Source organism: Cupressus sempervirens, chromosome 11 (genome assembly GCF_028749045.1).
Source record: "Cupressus sempervirens isolate cs-2001-9-10 chromosome 11, ASM2874904v1, whole genome shotgun sequence".
Lineage (NCBI taxonomy): Eukaryota > Viridiplantae > Streptophyta > Pinopsida > Cupressales > Cupressaceae > Cupressus > Cupressus sempervirens.
In genome coordinates this window covers 295176079-295200046 of record NC_143128.1, presented here as the reverse complement: position 1 = coordinate 295200046, position 23968 = coordinate 295176079, and the positions used below count along the sequence as shown (strand labels likewise).

Below are 23968 nucleotides of genomic sequence, written 5' to 3'. Positions count from 1 at the left end.
AAGGGTTCAAAGCCTCCTAACAGGGATTTGTCCTCTAACAAGGACTCATATACTAAATTAACAGTATTTGACTCCTAACGAGTCACAGCCTTTCACAAGGAACATATTAATTAGTACATTATCTTGTGGGTGTCATCCCCACCAAGGCTTTTCCTTTGATCAAAGGTTTATCTAGTCAACGAATCATTGTGTTATGGTGTATGGTTTCTTCTTGTTGTGCATCAATGTTTTAATTGTTGGTAATCACATTTATAAGTTTGGATTTAAAAATATTTGTTCACAACTTATTCAAACGCAGCCTCCCCCACCCCCCGACTCCTCCCCCTCCCCCATTTGTAATCATGTAGATATATTTGTTTCGTTGGATTCTATATGATATTTCTTCTGCTGTAATACTGACTACAAGTTATCAACATTAATCTCATTGAACATTGTAAGAAGCCATGGGACGAATTAACTTAAAGAATATTGTTATGAGCGAGAATGGGAAGCTCCAGCTTTGCATAGTTTTCTTTTTTTTAAGGCTAAGACAGTAGTAAAGCCTATAAAGAACTGAGAAGCAGCTTGCATCCAAGCATGCTACCATCCTTGGTAGATTATTATAACTACTGATAGTAGTAGGTATTTTCTAGTACAATTCAGATTACCTTTTCTCTTTGGAGAGTCCGAAATAAAATCTGGTGTCTATTCTTATGAGCAAAATGTTTATTTTCTAATTGATCCATAATTCAGTCTCTCTAAATTATTAACAACTATCATTTGTAATTTAAGAAGCATAGTATGTTAAAGTGATGGCTTATAGATTCCGAAGTAAGAGCTCATAAATAAATTTGGTATCTGAGCAATTTTCATCTTGTGAGGCTTATGCACAAAGTCTATATGACAGTCACAAGTATACAATAAGCCAAAATGGAGGAGATGAATGCACAGGTAACTCCATTGGACAACTACATGAAAGGAATTGTGGAAACTGAACAAAATTTGTGCCAACAACAAGAGCAAAATGCAAAGACAGAAAATAAAGATGGTGCATGGGCAAACCTCGACAGATAATTTACTAATTTGGTAAGTTCTCTACCCATAAAATTTGGCATAAGAGTAGGAAGTTATGTCAATTGACCAGTTCTTAGAAGAGTCGATCAAATTCCATAGAAAAAATCAGCTTACCTTGGAGAAATGAATGCAGAAATGATGAATTCGTGATTAAAATAATTACAAATTTATTTTAGGGATTGCAAATTAATGGGGCAGAAAGAATTAACTCTGCATGCCTCAAGATGATAGATCATGCTCTTGTACAATTGTAAAATCATGTGACTAATTGTGAACTAGTTCAAAAGAATTTCTCTCACATAAACCATAAAGTGACCAAAAGATTAATTGTTATTTCTTGAAAAAAATGATAAGTGTGTGGGACTGCACCACAGAGCTCAAAAGACAAACCATATTAGCAAGCACGGACTTGGAAGAAGGGCAGATGCTAGTGAAGTACCTTGAAGAACTCCTTCCTCATATTGAAAGGAGAAGAGTCACTAACCAGCAATAGTTGGACGAAGCATTTGTCCGAGTGTATTATGTGGAAAGTGATAAAAATCCACAGTTGTGGGAAGTGAAGAAAAACCACAGTTCAATGTAGTCTCAGAGTGATGTGATGGAGGAACCAAGAGTCTACACTTGGGAATGGAGAGGGAAATGACAATATGAATATATATAGAACTGGGAGAAAACTGCAGCAAAATATTGCTCATATAGATTCTTTTTATTTTAAATGCAAGCACTAACCCACAGGAGACACCAATCCCCTCAATATAGTGGCACCAACCCTCACAGATAAGCACGAACTTAGCGCGAGACACCAATCTCTCCTTTAGCAAGTACTAACCTCCAAAACAATATTATGTTCCAACTTCAATGCATGGTCATATCTAATTACTTCAAAAGCTGCCTCTTTATTCATATATATTCTCCTTCACAAATTTGCATATACTCATCTCTAATTTGCTCAAAAAACTCTTCCCAATTCTGCATTGGAACCTGTCTCATATCTGCTCATAATTCTTCTTATATATCTACTCATACACTCTCATAGGTCTGCTCATAAATCTTCCTTAAGTCTGGTCATGCATTTCACCCTTTAGTCTACTCATAGGTCTTTTTAAACTCTGGTTATAAGCCTCCTTTTGAGTATAAATCTATTCATTCCATCTCTCATGTATACTTCTATTTTAAATTTACTCTCTGCTCCAATCTGTACGATGTTACATTTTGCAACATTCTGTTTTATCTCCAACTATCCTTAAGGATATGATGGGAGTTTGCCTTTTCAAGAAACACAGATTTATTTTATTGTAACTCATCCTCTTTAGAATTTGATGTAAAGGGTGGTGAGATCATGAGATGAGTCCAAGTTTAAATTTGTTGCCATCATTAATCTTAATCACTGCCTTGACCACTTACTAACAACTTCCTTTCTATACCCTTTACGACTTATGTGATTAATCTCCATTTTTGTGCCTAAAATTTTTAGGAAAAAATTTTACTATTTGTGATTACTTCAATGATCATTTTAACAGTGATTTGTCATTTCTTTTCCTCCTTTGTATCACTACAGACAATTACATGTTAATCAATGTGTGAAAATAAGGGACTTTTGCATTTTCATTGTGGATAAAAATAGGAATCATGTATCAATTCAAAAGAAAGTTGCATTCCTTGATAATGAAAGAGAGATTTAATGAACAATCATTCTTGACATATTCAATTTGATTCTAATTCAAATAGCATCGATAGGAATCAAGAAAGAAGAGAGTATATATGCATCTTGATTTTATGTTCTTACCTAATTCATGGGAAATTTTGATTGTGACAATCAATAGTAATGCTTCCTCACTGAACTTAATGAGGTCATTGGGGTCTTCTTAAGCATAGATATTAGGAGAAAATCCCTTGGGGACAAGGGGATGGCAGGAGATGCGTTTCCAGGATGTTCACAAGAGGGCCATTTTTAGGGAATGGTAGAGGTTGGCAGTATATATATGTATGCACAAATGCATGTATATATAATAACAATATCAATATTGAAACATATCATGAAAGCATTAATATAAAAACATTAAAAATTTGATATAGCATTATAACAGCAGTTTGAACTGTTGATGTTTTAGTTCAATCAGGATAGAAATATCATTGAAAATATAAATATATATTTGTGTAAAAGATTGTAATATTATTATTACTGTATAATATACTAGAATGTAATTAATATATGTGTGTGTGTAATAGATTGTAGTATTATTATTATTGTATAATATATTAGAATGTAATTTATATATAGATAATCAATTAAAACAATACATAAAATATTACACAATAATAATAATATGTTATGAAGACCAATTGAATAAACTAAGCTTTGACTGTCTACTTGCTTGTACTGACCGATTGCTTGTATATTGGTCGACAGGAAGTTTTGAGTTTTGTTTGGTTGTTGATCATACCCACCGGGAGCCACATACCGGATGGGACATGACTCCACAGTGGAGTCACTTCCCATCGGGAATGTTGTTAAGGTTGTAGCTTCTGTCGGACTGATTCGATCTGAGATATATTATTGTTATTGGTAAATCATCATTCCCTATATAGACTTATCCATGTTAAATAATAAATATTATTGTATATAATATATATAATAGTATATAATATATATATATAATTTCTGTTAAGATAATATTATTAATTAAATGATGATTAAACCATTCCTCTCATATTTATATGAGATTCAAATCTGCATTTGGAACACACAACAATGTCAATGTTAGTACATTTGCAGCGATCCATGAAAATCAACATGGTATTAGAGCCAACTGCAAATGTAAGAAAGAACAAAAAAAAATCACAAATATATTACGGAGTAGATTGCATAAAGAGAAACTATATTGTCGAAAAATATTTCTGTTACATTTCAAGAGGAGATATTGAAGCAAATCTTTATTCTGAAAATTCGGTCTAGAATTCAGAGATTGTTTAGCATCACATAAATTTTAGTGAGAAATATTTGATTGCAGCCAAAGCTTCCAAATTTAGCGTCAATTTGATTATTATTGGCAATATGGGAGTTAGCACGAGTTTGGCTAAAGTTTTACATATGTCATGCAGATGTAAATATTGAAATATTTTTTTATAAAGCTCCAACCTTTTTTATAAGCCATTAAGAGATACTATGCAGATTAGTTATGATTGCTGCGACCATGTCAGGGGTGTAACTATTGAAGAGGAATACAGCCTTAACATTAGTCATGAAGTTTGCAAGTGGCGATGTGATTCCTCTGAGGCATTGATATCCAATATTGGTGATTCCTCGAATGAATGTTGAATTATTGTAAACAGTGTTGATGATGGGCACATGGTTATAAGGTGTTAAGAGACATCAAGAATTACTTGTGACAGTATGGTGATCGAATAGAGTAATAGTAATATCAAAAGAAATAGCAAATAAGGGGATTGCAACAAATAATGAGACAAAGATAAATTAAATTAATGTTCTCCAAACCACTTATCATTGGAGATTATTAGTCGAAGGGGGTATTTTATTATCATAATAAAATTGGGAGACCTCCATCTAATTCAGTGACACACTGAAAGCATACTGGAGCTAAATAAGGGTTCATGACATGCTCGACAAAATGGACTTCCTCTGCACCATCTTTGGTCCTTGATTTGGAGATTCATGGAAAGATTCTCACTCTTCCATCACATCATGACAGAAGGCTCACGCTTCATACACCAGCAAGCAAGTCAGACAGGACATGGAGATATAAAGAAAGCTTCATTCCTCTTTGGCAGATCAGAGGACAAGAGACTTCATCTATATCCAGATGACATATCAACCAAACACCTGCATTCACCTTGCAAGAATCAAATAATTAAATGTCTCAATAACATAAGCTTTGACGTGATTTGATATAAGAAGAGAAAAATAGTTTGTCTGCCTTGGCTGGTTCGAGAGTGAAGTTTCACCTCACTAGTTTTCAACATTCATTGCTTCGTGTGACCAGCTTAGTTGACTCCTCTAACCAAGTCCTCAACTTCTTCATCATTGGATGGGGAGAAGTGCACACCATTGGAGTTCTTGGCATGAAATATAATTTTCTTCGGAGTAACGACTTCTAAAATTTCCAATATATTATGTGGAAAGAAGATAGTATATGAGAAAGAGATAAACAAGAAAAATGAAAAAGAGAATTTGTTGTACAAAGGCGGCACATACAAGTATTAGCAATAAGAGAGATAGGATCAATAATTTTTGCTTGACATTAGAAGAAATCTATATTGGCATTTCTATATTAGCCTAAAGTCTAGGAGCCTTATTGGAAATGGTGAAGTCAAGATGAGGACTTATATTCATTCATAACAATAATTTTGAAGGAACATGTGTTCTGATTCTTCGAAAGTAAGAATTTGTTGAATGAGTAATATTCTCTAAAGACGTGAATCAATTTGATGCTCAAAGATACTCTCTAAAGCATGAGAAGTTGAGAGTTCATTCGGACCTTGAAAAAAATCATCACAACAATAGATTGTCACATTATGAATGAATTTGCAATAAGATTAGCTCACAAGAAAGTAACCACACGAAATTGGTGTAAGTCAATGAAAGTCTGATTTTGATGAGCCTTGATCAAACTGAGAGTTGGATTTGGTGTCATCGGAAACTAACAAGAAGCAAATAAAGATTTTTTTGTTGAATATAATGACAGGTGTAGAGTTAATAATCGCAACTACCTTAATTTCGTATGAAAATGGTGACACCAGTACTGTACTCTGTGTTGAAAAAGTAAAAGACACCTACTCACACTTTGTCTACACACATCTCAAATGCAATGGAAATTGGAGGAAGAAGCATCAGTATGAAGTAATGTAATGCCCAACACAAACATTATGAGAGCCTTATTGGTGTCGCTAAAAGAGATGTTCAACAGTGTCGTCATGACATCTTGCTGAGCCTTAGAATCTATAGGAGGACATAAAAGAGGGACCAATAAAGAGAATGCCATAGTCATACACTTGTGAATCTTTGTCCCATGTTTCACTATAAGGGATAAAGATTTATGAAGAAAACATTAACCTCTTTTCATGATGGATCCCTAAAAAACCTGAAAACTCTGCAAAAGTGAAGCTTGTGGGAATTTTACATTGTGGGGGGGGGTGGGGGGTTGAATAGGGGGTGGGGAGTTGAATAACTTACCTTAACCAATATTTCATTCCCGTTGAAGGCATTTTCTAATTTGATGCACATGGATCTTCATTGGAGAAATTAATATCAAGATGTTGATGTACAGATTAGTATTTATTATTCTTAAGTATTGCATTTATCTAATCATTATAGTCTCTCAATCATTTCCATTTTTATATGTACTATATGAGTTAGTTTCCTTGATTTTTTCATTTGTATCTAAAGTTCATCTTACAAGAAAAGAAGAATGGTACATTAGGCAACTTATGATAGTAACTTCAAAGAAGTTTTGGTTAGGCTAGATAAAGTGAGGTTCTTGAAGCAAATATCTTTGATGATTGAGATTATGTGTATCCTTCTACATTAAGAGGGAGTATGACACTTCTTCAAAGGCAACACAGGAGCTTAGAAGATTGATACTCAGAGGGAGTCTAGAAATACATGTGTGTGACTGCATGATTTTGATGGGCCTACTCTTGTGTATGTAATGAGGAAGTAATGACTAATCACCAAAAAGTCTGGAAGATCGATATCAGATTCAAAGGGACTTCGACAAGCATCCTTTGGCAAAGAGAGCTCTAAGGGAGTAACTAGAGGATTTGACTTCCCAAGATTGTTGTTCAGAGGGAGAAATTTGAAGCGTGATCTCTTCTCTATAAGGAAAAAGTTCAAAGTGGAATTCCTTGTAATGCATTATTCTCTCTGAGAGAGAATTGATGAAAGCCCTTGTACCACCCTCTGACTTGGTTCATGGTGGTTACTATTTCGCATATGATATGTAATGAAAGGTGATGATCTTTCATTAACATACATAAACAGAAGGTGACCATTGTAAGGTGATGATCTTATAAATATTAGACATGTTATCATGACAGACTTCATTAAGTTGTTGTTCAAGAGTGTTGGAAGTCATGATAACGAACGTATCATAATCAGACTTCATTAAGTTGTTGTCCCGGAGTGTTGGAGATCATGATACTTGTCATGATAGAGAACATGACATTGTGATTTCTTGTTAAGTCATTGTCCCAAAGTGCCAGAAATCAGATAACTCATATCCTTCTAAGGTATAACATTATTTTGGTAGGCGTCAAGGATTTGATGCCAATGCACATACCAAAAGAATATACGTATGATGAATATCATATGATTGATATTTCTTGTTGAATCATACTTTGGATTATGTTGAAAGATAACATCTAAGTTGATGGATTTATGTTGATATCCTTAACTATGTCATTCCAAGAATATCATACTGAGATGATATCTCTTCATATACTTGAGAGCATAATGTGTTCTACAAATCCTCCCTAGCTAAGAGGGAGTGTTAAAGTTGTAGATTCTATCGGATTGATTCGATTTAAGATATATTATTGTTATTGGTAAATCATCATTTCCTATATATACTTATCCATATTAAATAATATATATTATTGTATATAATATATATATATATATATATATATATATATATATATATATATATATATATATATATATATATATTGCCAATAGTGGCATGTTGTGATGGTTAAGTTGTTGCGTTGTTATCCTTGCCATCAAGGTTCAAATCTCATGGGGATGAGGTCGCCCGTTTGTGGCCTCACTGGTTCATAGCTCCAGGTCAAAGCGTTTACCCCTTTAAAAAAAATATATATATATATATATATATATATATAATCTTTCTTTATAAATTATTATTAAATAAATGATGATTAAACCATAGAGACATGTCTCCTCTCATATTTATATGAGATTCAAATCTGCATTTGGAACACACCTATAACAATGTCAATGTTAGTACATTTGCAGCGATCCATGAAAATCAACAACTGACTCCCCATCCTTACACACACACACACACATAAATACATACCACTGTAAGGATCTGCAACAAACACAAACGAACACATATTTCCTGCTTCATTCTTCAGCGTGGAAGTTGCAGATTCTCTTCAGCATATAATATCATTGCCGTCAGTCACCGTGGGTTCACCTTTTTCAGTTCAAATAATTTTATATTGTCCGTGCAGTATTTATATTGGTTATTGCATTATATCGATAGTCCATATTTCTTTTGTACTTCGATTAATAAAAATTCATATATCTTCTGATAGCTATAAGGATTTGAGATCAATATAAACAAGGTCCATTCTACTTGTAATTAACTCTGATATTTAACATCAACATCCAAAAACCATATCAATATCGAAAAATCTTAATCATGTATCCAAAAGTCTCAAATATATATCCAAAAATCTCAAACATTAAAATACAACAGGCTGTGAAACTAAGCCTCATTCAGACTATCAATATCCAAAGACTCAGAACCATAGTTGGCATAATCGACGAGTTTCTACAAATCGTCAAGTTTTGAGCCGGCGATTACTTGCAAACAACTTGCCCACGTTTTCCCAGCTGCATTAAGGCCAAAAATGTTGGTTTTTGCTTACCAGTTTGTGTTTCAACATTTGGAGGTTTGAGTAGTGGAGAGAAAAAGGGCTCTGAGGCATTGTTAGGTGATCGCAAGCTATTGAAGGCAGACTTGAGTGGGGATTTCAAGAGGATCTCAACTGGTTTTAGAAAAAAAATTTCTTTCCCAGGTAGGTTTGTTGAGTTTGTTTTTATACTTCTAAAAAACATCTGCAACTTTGAAATTCATTAACCCAGCGTTCCTGTGATGTCTTGATTTGAGAGATTGAGTGTTATGAAAATCTGGGAAAAAAACCCTATTTAGGGCATGAGGGAAGGGGGTACAATAAGCCCCCTTAGAGGAGGGAGTGATCTCCCATATGACTTTGTTGATCATTGCACCAAAGCGCATAGTGCTTGTCTGTATGTATTAAGAGCCTTTTAAGCTGTGGAGAGTGGCACCCATGCTGCCAACACCCCTATCTAAAGTGTAGAATGACAAATCCGTAAACACTTTTTTTATTTGATTTATACATAAATAGATACTTTTTAAATTTTCAAAAGAATTTTTGTAAAAATATTACTAGATGTGTAAAATAGCGCAAAGAGATTTTCTAACACCAGTGCAAGTCAGTAATGATGCAAGTCGTGTGACAAGGCAAGGAAATAAAAAAATCACTATATCCAACTTTCCCCAAAGAATATCAAGTTTACTATCAGTCCATAAAGTTTGGCCCTTTTTGACCCAATGGTAAGATCCAAATTGTACCTAAGCATTTCTGAGCAAAATCTCAAGCCTAATTAACTTCTAAATTTGAAAAGGGGCTGGCAAATCAGAAGATTGCATACCATGTTAGACTCACCAATGGACTCAATCTTCCAATATCACCTACAAAACCAAATAATAATGCCTTCCACAAGAGAGAAACGAGAGAAAAGTAATGCTTGATTATAGGTGCAATGAATTCGATTGAATGATCAATGTACATATGATGCCTTACTTCTATAGGCAAGGTTGAGAGATAGGACTGATCAAGATCTTGACAAGCATCTTAATCAATGGAATGAGACAACTAAAGATAAGATATATGACAGCTAAAACATTCTAGACAGCTTTCTAGTGTCCTAACTGAACTTACATGTGAACATGAGTGAAAAGTGTGGACCCAAAATCTAGTTAGAAAATGTGCCTTGTTCAGGCTACAAAGAGGGAAACTGGCTATGGAGCAGCCCTCTTCACACCAACAAAACCATTGCCATACCCAAGGAATTTAAAATAGTTGTACTGCCATACCCAAACCCTATATACATGGTGTAACCATCACCATATGACAACCGACAAGTGTATTTTAGTATTCTGCTATGTAAAGTACAGCATTTTACCCACATTAACATTTCTAATGTGAAATGCTAAGTTTGTCTTAATAAAATGTGGAATAAATCAATTCCAAGGCATGTTTAGGATAAATTCCTCAGCTCTAATTAAGAAATAAACATGTTAGTATCCATTGATTACATAAGCATTGCAACAACATATATCAAAAATACTTGTAATCTTATGCAGGCCAACTGACGCAGTTTTATTTAGCCTACTTTTCAAATCCAACAAATATCAAAACTAGGTTCATTCCACCACTTGAAAAAAAAGTCCAAAAATCCCACTAGAACAAATGAAAATAATTCAAAATCATAAAGAAAATGCAACAATTAAAACTCAATTAAAATATGTTCAAGCTTCAGACGACTATGATTACTGACTGATGGACATTACTATTTTCATCACTCATATGGAATATGAAATACATGATATTTACTAACATCCTTCACTTCTCATTATGAACCTTACAAACATCACTCTAACAATACCACTATATTGCAAAGCACGTACCTTTTTCGCTTTGTCACATCTGTTGCTGTCATCCCCTCCAATTCTACTTTAACAATTGGCTTAATCTGATTGAATTCTCTAGCTTTTTCTAATGGAATACATCCCTCGCCCTTCTCTGAAGGAGTCACTGGAGTAGCATCTGTTGCTGTCATCTCCTCCAATTCTACTTTAACAATTGGTTTAATGTGATTGCATTTTCTAGCTTTTTCTAATGGAATCCTTTCCTCATCCTTCTCTGCTGGAATCATTGGAACCGCATCCATTGCTGTCATCTCCTCCAATTCCACTTTAACAATTGGTTTAATGTGATTGCATTCTCTATCTTTTTCTAATGGAATTCTTTCCTTATCCTTCTCTGATTGAACCATTGGAGTATCAACTATGTCTCCTGAGAAAAGGGTATTCTTCAAACTCTCCTTGACAAATTCCTCTAAGAGAACACCTGAAATGGTTCAATATTAGTTGCAGTGTCTACAAGAAGAACACATACACAGAAAAATGCTCAAAACTAATAGCCAACAGTCCTGGTAATCATGAGGTTTATTATAAACTAATAGAATTAGCTCGCCAACACCTGTTGCCATTGACAACCATATTGCAACTCTACTTTTCTTCTTAGTGTTACCTAAAAGTTCCTTTGCAAAATCTATAAAGAAAAATCAAAAAAAAAAAAAAAACTGAAGGAATATTTGACGTTATCTGACAACAGAATAAACTAAAGAAATGAAACAGTAGATGCATAAATCTTATGAGACAGGAAAGCCAGCTCTCCTATATAGACTAAAACATTTGTTTAATTTCCGATTTAGTTGATTTACTATTTCAGTATAAGGAGAAGAGTATTGTTAGATGCTCCAGTCCAAAGGTGGTATTGTTAGATGCTCCAGTCCAAAGGTGGTTGAACCAGATTCTTATAGAGCATAGGAAGACCATTATTTAAAAACCAATATTGAATAATATATGCGATTTAGGTTATATAAATGGTGCATCTGAAACTGATAGGGAATTTAATAATTGATATAGTAGAAAAACAGAATCAATGTGTTTTTTATTTCAAAGGGTCAACATAATTTATTTAGACTCAATCTTAGACACATTTGGAATTCATTTATAACCTTAAGGTGCTATTCTAGTAGCAAATCATGATCAAGGCACAGAGGAGAGCTTCATGATTGCTCCACGGAGTTTTCTATAGTTCTTCTAAAGGAAAACACCAGATTCTATTTGTTTCTGGTGCACATTGATACTATTTTTGTTTGTGGTCCCCACCCCACCGTCATCTACTGTTTACTCTGTGTGCAATTAAGAGGGCTACTCCGAAGTATGTAATAGAAAAGCATCAAATTGTGAAAGCTTCCATTCTAAATTCATTAAATATGATGTAGATCCTCTAGCCTACAACTTTGGCAAAATTGTTTAACAAGGTTTTTTGTCCTAGCTTTCTGCAGTTTTGGTCTAAACATAAAATTCACCCTATTTATAAATCTAGATAACTTACCAATCTTGATAAATAAAAGACTATCATGACTGGATATACATTTGGCAAATTTTATGCCATAGTGTAGGACATTAAATTTTCCAAGCAACTAGAGAGAGGCAATCTTACAACTCGAGGGCAAGCCAGCTCTAAATGGAATTAACAGATCATTAACCACATCCTTCACCTCTAGCACACGACTTTGGCAAAAACCTTTTAACAATGTTGGGTTCTGGCTTTCTGCAGTCTTGGTCTCAACATAAAATTCACCCAACTCATAGATCTAGAGGTCTTGCCAAACTTTGTAACTAAAGCAATATCATGATTCGACATATATTTGCCAAACTGAAAGATCACCATCCTATTAACTTCTGAAAAATAGAAAATAAAAGAAAATTCTCTGCAAAGAAAATGTTTTTATGAATTTTTTAACTGAACAACTAATTTCCATTTTCCCATGAACGTGAAAGATACATTATAGTAATTAAACAAAAAGTTAATAATTGCATTTCACACGAATTGGAAAATGATTAATTCATTATCCCTCTGTGGAAACAGAAAAAGTACAGTGACCTCGACAGTGGTTAAAGTCTCAAAGGATGAACCCTTCCTGGCACCACCTTACTTCTACCAGCCCTCTGGTGAGCAGGGGATCAAGATGCTAAGTGTAATAAAGATAATTTGATGAACTCAGATATTAAATGCAAATAGACTAACTAATTAGAATGCTAAATGGAAAAATGTAAATGACTTAAATAGATTGACAGATAAAAATATTTCAACTACTAAAAATAATATTTTGACTACTAAAATGGAAAGAGCTAATTATGAAGAAAGAGCCTTGAACACTACATGTTCACTACCTCAAACACTGGCACAAGTCAAGGTTGACAATGCAGATTTGGGACAAATGTGCGGCAAGTGTTCATCCCATATGAAAGGGAACAGAGACAGTAACAGAATTCTAAAAACATTAACTAAAACAAACAGAATGCATGTAAGCTAACTAAAGGAAATCTGAGTATAATAACAGAATAAAAAAGGATATGCTTATTCTATGGAAACACAAGGAAATAATAATCTTACCACAATAATCTCAAATCGATGAAGTTGATAACTGAGTTCCCGTATACTCTAGATACTACAGACATGAAGATGGAAGAAAAATATTGGGTGGTTGGTCATAGACTTGCCTCAGTCAGCTCCCTGCTTTGGTTTTTCCACCTCCACAACAGCCAAAGAGACACATAATCGTGATTGATAACCATACGGAAATGATAGACACAATAGTAATAATATAAATAGATTGATAAAATTGATATGCCACTAAGAAAACAAGCAAAGCCAAGTAAGGAGACTCCTTCAATGAAATAGAAGCTGAGTGAAGGAGATCAGGGAGCCAATATGTGTCCAATGCGATGAAAGGCACCAAAGTGTGATAACTAGCTTGAAGATGAAGTGAAAAGTTTGTGGAAAGATCAAGAGGAGTGCCCAAATCGTGAAGAAGTGCCTAGAGAGGCAACTGGAGCTCAAAAATGGAGATATAACAGTTAGGAGGTGAATCTATGCATCAGAGGGTGAAGCAATCAATCATTACCATGCACATTGATAGTGTGTAACACCTCAACATCACACTATATGTCTGCAGATTCGTGGGCCGAGTGTGTGCCATGCAGCTTTCTCCACAATGCACACACATCCTAAGCCATCCTAAGCCAGATGGCCATGATTCCAAATAGGTAATTGCAAGGAAAGTTAAATAGGCAAGGATGGATGACGTGGATTTTTGTGTGTTAGGCTACGGTAGGGACATCGTGAAATGGCAAATTACATAAAGTGCAAATTTCTTATATGTTTCCACTACTTTAGCAAGCATATCATATGAGTGAGATTGAGAGAGAGAGAGAGATGTGAGCTAAAATAAGAGAACTTTGACTTACATACAGGGATTTGGTTACATGGGGTTGCCTCTAGCTAGGAAGCCTTGAATTTTCACCAAACTACATCTAGCACACAAGTGGCAGGCAAGTGTGCTAGGCAAGGGAGACAACTTATAGACACAAGACTATTGATGGTACGTTAATATGGGTGGCAAGTTGTGTTATGTTAGATTGCCATATGATAGGGCTATTTTAATAGGGCAAATGACATACATAGCAAAAGTTAGAAAAACATGTGATAGGGAGGCTTTAGATGGTACGACGACGTACGTAAAAAAGCTAGATAGGAATGTGATACAATGGCTTAAACAAGCACCAACATGTGTAGTTAAAGCTAAATAGGCATGTAATAGAGCGACTTAGATTGCATCAACATAGCTAGCAAAAGCTAGATAGGCATACGATAGGGGGTGATTTGATGAGATAACGGATTAGCCTCCACAACAAGCAAAGGAGATAGTGGATTGGCCCCCACAAAGGTGGACACCAAGAACAAATATTTTGAATTTTGGAAGAAAAACCTGTGATGCAGAGACACTGTGATTGTCAAATAAAAAAAAAGAAAAATCAGACATAGGTATAACAAACCCCCCCCCCCCCAAACCAAAATAGGCCATGCTGCTCAAAGGGGAGCATGGAACATTCTAAGGATAGAAAAGACATTGTGGCATGTCAAAATGCTAGGTGTTGCCAACTTCCCATGGAATGTCGAGTTAAACATGATCTCCACAACATTTGTACAAAAACAAGGTAATATGTTGGGTTGGCATTAGAATCTAGAAGAGCAACATGCTCTCAAGGGATATCTCATCACTACTAACCATGGCCTAGATCTGAAGAATAGCACATGAAGCCAAACAAAAACAAAAGTTTGGGTCAACATTGAAGGGGTATCTCTCCAAACATCGAAAATCAAAGATACGACAAATAGAAGAATAAGACAACAACAAAAAGGAAAGTCCACAGTAGAGTATTTCCCGTTTCCAAGTACCAACAGAGTAAAAGGGCCCTCCAAGAAGGAACTTTTTATTAGACACTAGGGAACATAGGCAACTAGGCTCTAATCTAATGATGTAAAAATGGGACTTACTCTCACAGTTTGTTCACATCAAGTCCTTGTCCTCTTAATCATATGGAGAGGGAGACCTCTCACAGTTTGGCCACAACAAGTCCTTGTCCTCTTGATCATATGGAGAGGGAGGCTAAGATTGCTATATTGCGAGGAACGAGACAAAAAGTAGATCCGCCAAAGCAAACTTACGGTGGCAGAAATTTGGGACAAGATCCTCAAATTTCTTTTGAAGGATGGAGATGAAGACCCTCAATCCACTGTACTAGCTCTTAGAATATTAGGAAAGCCGGTACGGCGGCCCTAAGATGAGCCTGGACTACGTTGGATACCACCTGGGTGTGCAGTATGTTCACCAATGCAGGGAAAGGTGAGATGTCAGGCACGGTAGTGATTAGCAACAACTCCTGCAAGGGGGAGATGAAGACTTGGACTAACTTGGTAAAGGGCCCTATGGTCACTTCAACACAGGAGAAGCAAGACACGGGAGGTTGCAAGGCAGAAAGCTAGCACGATTGCAATAGAGGCAGAAGAAAGGCTAGGAGCAAAGGTGGAGGCAGCATATGCAGGCCCAATAAACATATCCTCTTCCCTTGTTGCGGCCTCATAAGCTAGTGCCATCTCCCGTTGATGCCTCTTATGCCCACAAGCAAGCTGGTTATAATGCAAATGTTGCACCATTCATTGTTTGGAGAAAGAAAAAGTACTTTGAAAGACTTCAAGAATATTTCTCGCAAAGGATTAAGACAAGGAATTGGGCTAGGAGATTACACATCTATTCCAAAATTGTTGCCCAGTTGGTGTAAGAAACAAGAGATGAAAGAGTGAGTCCCCAAAACACTAGGACAAAGATTTGGAGGCACTTGAAGGTAGCTAGAACGATTCCTATTAATCCTAAATAACTCTTATAACATAACTGATCTGGACTACAGATCATATGGATCTAGCAAAGCATTGATATCCTTAGTAAAGGATTTAACCTATTAAATACCTTATAGTATTTACCTAATCGGCGTCCTTCTTGGAGCATTTATTAATGTTCTAAATGGCATAGTTATTGTTAGTATATTTACTAATTAAATTTTTTATTCATGAGATGCCGATCTGGGCAACATATTCTTTGGTTTGTGTAGGGCCAACTTAGGAAGAGTCATGTCCTTTCTTAGGACATGTCACTTGGGTGCCTTACATGTATGAGATAGGAATGTGGATAAAGGACACACAAGTACAAGTAGTCTGTTCCTTTAGCATTCTCTGCCTCATTCAACTTACTAGCAGAATTATATGTCAATCAAAGGATATTGCATATACCAGTTGGTGTTGATAAAAACCATCTTTAGCAAAGTACAAAGACTTCATATCAGATTTGGTTGTTCAGAATTTGTAGAAACTTTACATGGTATTAGAGCTTTGGTAGTTGAACCTACGCTCTACAAATTGACAATCAAATTTAAAATATCTAACAAATCCTTATACCTTCAATGGTGAGCACAATTAGACCCGAAAAATAGGTTTAATGGAAAAGAACACTATGTTGCTAGGAAATTCAGAATTATAATGATTCTTGAAGACAATGATGTAATACAGTTTGTTGATAAAGAATCCAAGCAACCTGATGTTGATACTCATAAAACTATATGGATTAAAGGGAACAGGAAAGCCATGCAAATCATATTAGATGGAGTCAAAAATGATATAGTACCTATGCTAGTGAAACATCAAACAACATTTCATATGATGAATGCATTATTAAATGCATATGAGGTTAACAATGCAACTAGAACCCTTGCACTAAAAAGGCAACTAAATCATATACAGATAAAGAAGGGAGAATCTATAAACTCATAAATCCTAAGGGTGGCTAGTCTAAGAGAAGAACTTGCAAGTATGGGGACCATAATTGAAGACAAAGAGCTATCACTTATGGCTATAGATGGGTTACCGGATTCATGGGAAACATTCTCACAAGGAGTAAGTGCTAGAGACAATCTTCTAGACTTCAATAGACTCAAAGGAGATTGCCTTCAAGAAGAATCCAGGAAACTTAAGAAAGGAGGAAAATTGAAGACTGAAGATGAAGAACTTCATGTTCTCAACACAAATTCCTATAAAGGTAAGAAGAAGCACTTCAAGAAGAAGAAGGGTAATCAAAGAAATGACAAACCTAATAAAGATTTGTCCAAAATAAAATGCTTTAGATGTGAATAATTTGGACACTATAGATCTAATTGCCCTAAGAATACAAAGCAGCAAGTAAATTGTACAAACGTTACCAGGAAAGAAAGAAACTATGATCCTGAGAATCGTGTATTGTATTATGCACTATCAAATAAAGTATCAAGCAAAGCATGGGTAATTGACAGTGGATCATCTCGACACATTACAGGATACAAAAAAGTACTCGATTCTATATCAGAAGAAGTTAATGGCGAAGTTAGCATCGGTGATAATTCCTCTCATTCAATCAAAGGAATTGGGAATTGCACCTTGAAACTAAAGTCAGGTATTTCTCTACATCTCAAAAGAGTACTCTATGTACCAAGAATAAAGAGGAATCCAATCTCTGTTACAGCACTTGAAGATGATGGACATAATATTGCATTCATGGACAGTAAAGTAATGACCTGCTCTAAGAACTCCTCATTTAAGAAATCAAAGATGATTGGTCAAAGAAAGGGATTCTTGTATGAACTAAATACAGAACCTAGTCAACCTATTCAAGCCTTAATTCATGAAGCTACCAATATAAACAAAATATGGCACAAAAGGCTAGGACATCTAAATTTCAAAGCCCTGTTGACTATGGATTAGATGGTTACAGGTTTACCTAAGTTGAATAAAGATCATTCAAACATATGTAAAGGATGTGCTCTGGGTAACAATACCAAAAGTCCATTTCAAGATAGCACTAAAAAAACTAACAATGTTTTGGAATTAGTCCACTCAGATTTGTGTGGACCTATGTCTGTTCCTTCTCTTGGAGGATTTTGGTACTATATGCTTTTTATAGATGACTTCTCTAGGACAACTTAGATTTACTTCTTAAAATGTAATGAATCAGAAGAAATCCTTAAGAGATTTAAAAAATTCAAAACTTTAATTGAAAACTTATCGGGATACAAAATTAAAACTCTTAGGACTAATAATGGAAGGGAATATTCTTCATATTTGTTTAAAAGGTTTTGTAAAGAATCAAGAATTAAAAGGGAGTATATTGTTCCTTATAACCCACAACAAAACAGGGTAGCAGATTGGAAGAATAAAACAATTATAGAAACAGCAAGAGCTACGATATTTGATCAAATTTTAGAATATTATCTTTTGGCATAAGCCTCTTGTACTGCTATCTATATTCAGAACAGAAGTCCTCACTCCCACCTTAAAGATAAAACTCCTGAAGAAGTCTTTACTAAGGTTAAACCTAATATAAGCCATTTTAGGATATTTGGGTGCCCAATATATATACATGTTCCAAAAGAAAAGAGAACTAAATTAGAACCCTCCGGGAGGAAAGTATTTTTGTCGAGCATAGTGAAACATCTAAAGCATATAGGATTTTCATACCTGGTCAGAAAAACATTGAACTTAGTACGGATGTAATATTTGAAGAAAATTTAGCATTCAAAAGAGCCCTAAGTTCTGAATATCCCTCTCCCTTACCTAATTTTGAAGAAAATATTGAATCTAAGTTTTAGAAGGAGAACATTGAAAAAATTGAAGATGAAATTCAAAATTTTAATCTTGAGGAAAATCAAAATCCAAAGAAAAGACCACTTTGGGCCATTAAGATAGTAGAGGAAGCACAAGACTTCGCTACACCATCTGGAACCTTCAGAGAAAGCAAAAGACCCAAACGATTTTCTAGTTATGCAACAAACATGAGTGATTTATCTAAATTAGAATCAACCAATGTTTCAGATGCTATTAAACATACAGCTTGGAAGGATGTTATGACAGAAGAATACCAATCCATTATTAAGAATAATGTTTGAGAAATTGTTCCAAGACCTGAAGGAAAATCAGTTGTTTCTTCTAAGTGGATATTTAAAATTAAGCATGCTGCTGATGGTAGCATTGAAAAATATAAAGCCGGATTCGTAGCCAGAAATTTCTCTCAGAAGGAGGGAATTGATTATGAAGAAACCTTTGCTCCAGTTGCCAAATACACCTCTATAAGAGCAATCCTAGCTATTGCAGCATTGAAGGGATGGAAAGTACATTAGATGGATGTAAAAACAACATTTCTGAATGGAAAGATTACAGAAGAGGTATATTTTGGAACAACCTAAAGGATTTGAAACTCATAACCCTAAAGTTTTTCTCTGTAGGCTCGAGAAAGCTCTCTATGGGCTTACACAAGCTCCAAGGGCATGGTATGAAAGAATTGATAAGTATCTCACCAATTTAGGATTCTCCAAGAATGAAGCTGATCCAAATCTCTATTAACAATTCTATGGGCGATAGGGGGATGATCTTGACCTCGATGCGGTCCTAACCTCAACTTGTATGATAATATTGATACTATATGTTGATGATTTACTAATAACAGGTGATGATCATCTTATAGATCAATGCAAAAAAGATCTAATTAGAGAGTTTGAAATGAAAGAGTTAGGACTCCTTCATTACTTCCTAGGACTCGAAGTATGGCAGAATTCTGACAGCATCATATTTAATCAAAGAAAGTATACATTAAAAATCTTGAAAAGATTTGGAATGTGGAACTGCAGGCCTATGTCTTTTCCAATGGAGACTAATCTACATAAACTTAAGGAAACAGCAGCAGAATCACCCTCCATAGATTCTACTCTTTACAGACAGATGATTGGGTCTCTTATGTACTTGGTAAATACAAGACCTAATATTTGCTATGTTATTAATGCTTTAAGTCAGTTTATGTGTGAGCCAAAGGAGATTCACCTAGTTGCAGTCAAACACATTATGAGATACTTACAAGGCACTCTAAACCTTGGGCCCAAGTATGAGAAAGTTGACTTGGACTTACATGGGTACACAGACTCAGATTGGACTAGAAATGTTATTGATAGGAAAAACACTTCAGGATGTTGTTTCAGTTTAGGCTCAGTGACGATATCTTGGATATGCAAAAAGCAAGCATCAGTAGCATAGAGTTCCACAGAAGCTTAATACAATGCCACAGCAATGACCTCTCGGGAAGCAATTTGGCTCAGAGAGTTACTTGTGGGATTATTTGGTCAACTCATGAATCCTACTATTATTCATTGTGATAATCAGAGTTCCATCAAGCTTTCTATGAATCCAGTTTTTCATGACAGGTCCAAGCATATTGAAATTCCTTACTATTATGTAAGAGATATGGTAGACTGAGATACTGTAAACTTAGAATACATTTGCACTGCAGATCAAACAGCAGATATTCTTACCAAACCTCTCTCTCAAGTGAAGATAGATCACTTCAGGAAAAGACTTGATATGGTTGAATTATAATACATTTGTATTCTTTAATTATTAATAATTTTGAATTAAAATTATTATTGTCAGGCAATTGACTGTTATGGGTTTCACCATTTGTATTCATTATCTAAGAGGTGAAGGTCTCTAAGATAATGAACACTTGTATAAAAGACATTATGAGAGATGATGATCTCTTAGATAATGTGAACAGTAGAGATCTACTGTCAGATCTAGATGAGTCCAAGATCACATTGTGATGTAGACATTTCTATGCCTATGAGTCACAACTTGGATAAAAAAAGAATTTAATCATTCTCTGAAGTTTATCCTATGAATTGGTAGATCTTAGCTCAGGATCATATTGTGATATAGGCCTGCCAGTACCTATGAGTCACAACTTGCATAAAGGAAGAATTTAGTCATTCTCCAGATCTTATCCTATATATTGCATTACATGCGATCCTGTTATCACAAGTATAAGTGATAAGTCATATCATAGGTATGGTAATATGATATAGTATCATGTGTTCAATGATACCACATGCTTAGAGGATTCAAATAGATATAGAGTATCAATCTATGTTTATTCATCGTAATTGATGTTGCTAGATACGATTATCTCTCAGTATGATTATCAAGTTAAGAGAGAGTGTTAATCCTAAATAACTCTGATAACATAACTGATCTAGACTGCAGATCGTACGGATCTAGCAAAGCATTGATATCCTTAGTACAAGAAGTTTGTTCCTTTGGCATTCTCTGCCTCATTCGACTTACTAGCAAAATTATATATATAGTTGAAGAATTATACGTCAGTCAAAGGATACTGCATATACCGGTTGGTGTTGATAAAAACCATCTTCAGCAAAGTACAAAGACTTCATATCGGATTTGGTTGTTCAAAATTTGTAGAAACTTTACAATTCCAAGGATGACAAAGATGAACCTGAGTCAAAGCAAGATTCAGTTTCACAAAGAAACTACAGTTACACTCAAAGTCAATTCCAAATGATTCAAGGAGGAGAACAAGCACATCGCATGTGAGCTAAAATGCCCTTAAAGGAGGAAAACAAATGTGAAGTTATGCATGATAATAACAATAGATAAACTAAGAGAAACATCAATAGAAATATCAATCTATACATTGCACGAAACGGGTGACATGTGTAAGGATGTGAAAGAGTTTCAAGAAGAAAAATCACTATTAATACAATGTACAAAGTGGGTTGCCAGTCCAATTGTTGATCAAAAGAATTGTGTTGAACCACTCCAATTAGTGGTCGAAGTAGCACCTTTTGTGAAGAAGGAACAGAGCCACACTAATATGAACAAATCCATTTTCCTCTACACGACATGGATTCCTCCTAAACAAGCTCTTAAAGGAAAATATTATTATCAATTTTCAATGTCCTTATGTTTCCTATATGATGATCATGCACTTTATCTTAAATTTTCAAATTGGACAAGTGAAATTGGTATTCCTTTGAATCGTTGACCATCCTAAAAGAGTTATTGAACAACAATTCAAAAGATTGGTACATGAAGTTGAAACTTACTATTAGTAAAGGGGAAACTCTCGTCCATAATGCCCTTAGGATCACTCCTTATCATTTGGAACAAGGACAAGATAAAAGCTTGAGTGATGATATAAAGCATTGAAAGGTTGAGAACCATCGGAACAAAACATGGGAGAAAGAAAGTGAACTCAAAGAGACATATGAGAAAAGAGATAAACATGAAAAGTTTGAGAAATTATGGAACATCTCATATCAAATCACTAAAGTTTTTGGAGATAATGCACTCAAGTGAAAGATCTTAATTGTTGAGCTTGTTTGATTCCCTATCAAAGAGCAACTCCTCAAACATCATCTTTTGGGTCTTCCGAGACCTTGTACATAGTTAGAGTAGGTTTCTCTTGAACGTACATAGTTAGAGTAGGTTAGTCTTGGACCATTTGGTTCAACAAGCTTAGAATTGATTCCCTTCATGTTTTAGATTAGGTGATTTAGCAATCAAGTGATTAGTTTGTCTTAAGCCTATTGACTTAAGATTTTTTGCTGACTCTTGTTGTAGTGTAGTAGTCACTGGTTTAGTTTGTTCATTCTATCATAGATTTGTCTTGAGACCCCTGACTCAAGTAGTTTAGTAGTTTGATCATAATTTAGTTGTCTTAGGTTTGCCTGGGATCATTTGATCCTAATGGCTTAGTTTTCTTTAGTTTAGTCATTTTAGTTTAGTTTTCAGCTTTCGTTAACTTATTTTAAAGGGATCGTAACTAGTGAGAAAGGTAATGTATCATACAACACACTCGAGTGTTCTCCATATAGATTTGTTTGGTTTACTTCTTAGATATCTCTTTGTATGATTCTCAGGAAATGGAGATTGTTCCTAATAACCTCATCATGCAAAAAGGATTTGTCCTAGATTTGGAATGAAGATGTAGATTTTGTTTGGGAGTACCTAAGTCTTTCAATTACAACATCTTATTCACACTTAAGTGTTGTAAGTCATTGGGGTCTTCAAGGAGAAACTCAAGCTAGTAAAATATATCACACTTGCTTCCAAGCCATTGTAGCTTCTCCAAACCCATTTATGAGCTTCACTGCTCATGAGCCAAAAGGAAGTATCATCAAGAATCAAAGCACTATCAATGGGAAAAAATATGTCATAAGAAGGTTGATATAGGCATTGCATGTGCTCTTCATTGATTTTGGATGCAGCTCCCCAATCTTTAAAAGCCAAAAGTTGATAGAGTATAAAGGAGAAGTGAGTTGGTTTGGGCGGTAGGTATGCTCCCCATTGATCCTGAATCCCCAACTCATCTCTCGGACCTAGATTATACAATATGTGATGAAAAAAGAAAGAAAGTTCAAAACAATTTGGCTTTATAGGTATACGAACACCTCTACCTGTGTGACTCGGTATAAATTTATTGAAAGTAGAGCAATGTCCATGGAGAAGTTATAGGGTGTTTTAAAAGTATGCATCAACTAACTAGTTAAGTTGAATCTTGGGAGGTTTTCAATGATCTTGTTGAGCAAGGAATGAATACACCTGCACACGCGAGTAATTGAGGATTAAGGCCCTTAGCTCAATTAGTGTTTCTTCCATTTTCAGTCCATCTATGAGTCTTAGTCTCAATATTACATTAGAAAATTTCCCACTAGAGTCACAAAATGTTCTGAGGTTTTTACACCATTTCCCATTGCAAATGGGGAACCCTTCTTTTGCCTTCCATTGGTAGGTTTAGGTAGTAGGTAGATTGGGAATAGTTCAAAAGCCTCTTGGAATCAAAGTACTAAAAGATGAAAAATGGCAAAATTAGTATGAGAGCTAGAAGGTAAGAGTCAAATGTTGAGTTGAACTTGTCAATGTCATTAAAAGAAAGCAAAACTTTGTTTAAACTCACTTGGTTAGATAGGATGTAACCTTACTAGATAAGAAAGTGGAATAAAACACCTTAAGTGGCGACTTTCAAATATCAAATCCAATGTATAATTTGGCCTTGTGAAAT

At 35.0% G+C, this 23968-nt stretch overlaps 1 protein-coding gene across 1 annotated transcript in view; it reads right to left on the bottom strand.

Moving 5' to 3' along the window:
- LOC149529285 (uncharacterized) overlaps positions 1-23968 on the bottom strand; it is a 51025-nt gene that overhangs the window by 2487 nt on the left and 24570 nt on the right. The window contains exon 3 of the mRNA XM_089809503.1: positions 10533-10974. Coding sequence (XP_089665629.1) covers positions 10533-10974 — 442 coding nt within the window. The remainder of the gene's footprint in view (positions 1-10532; positions 10975-23968) is intronic.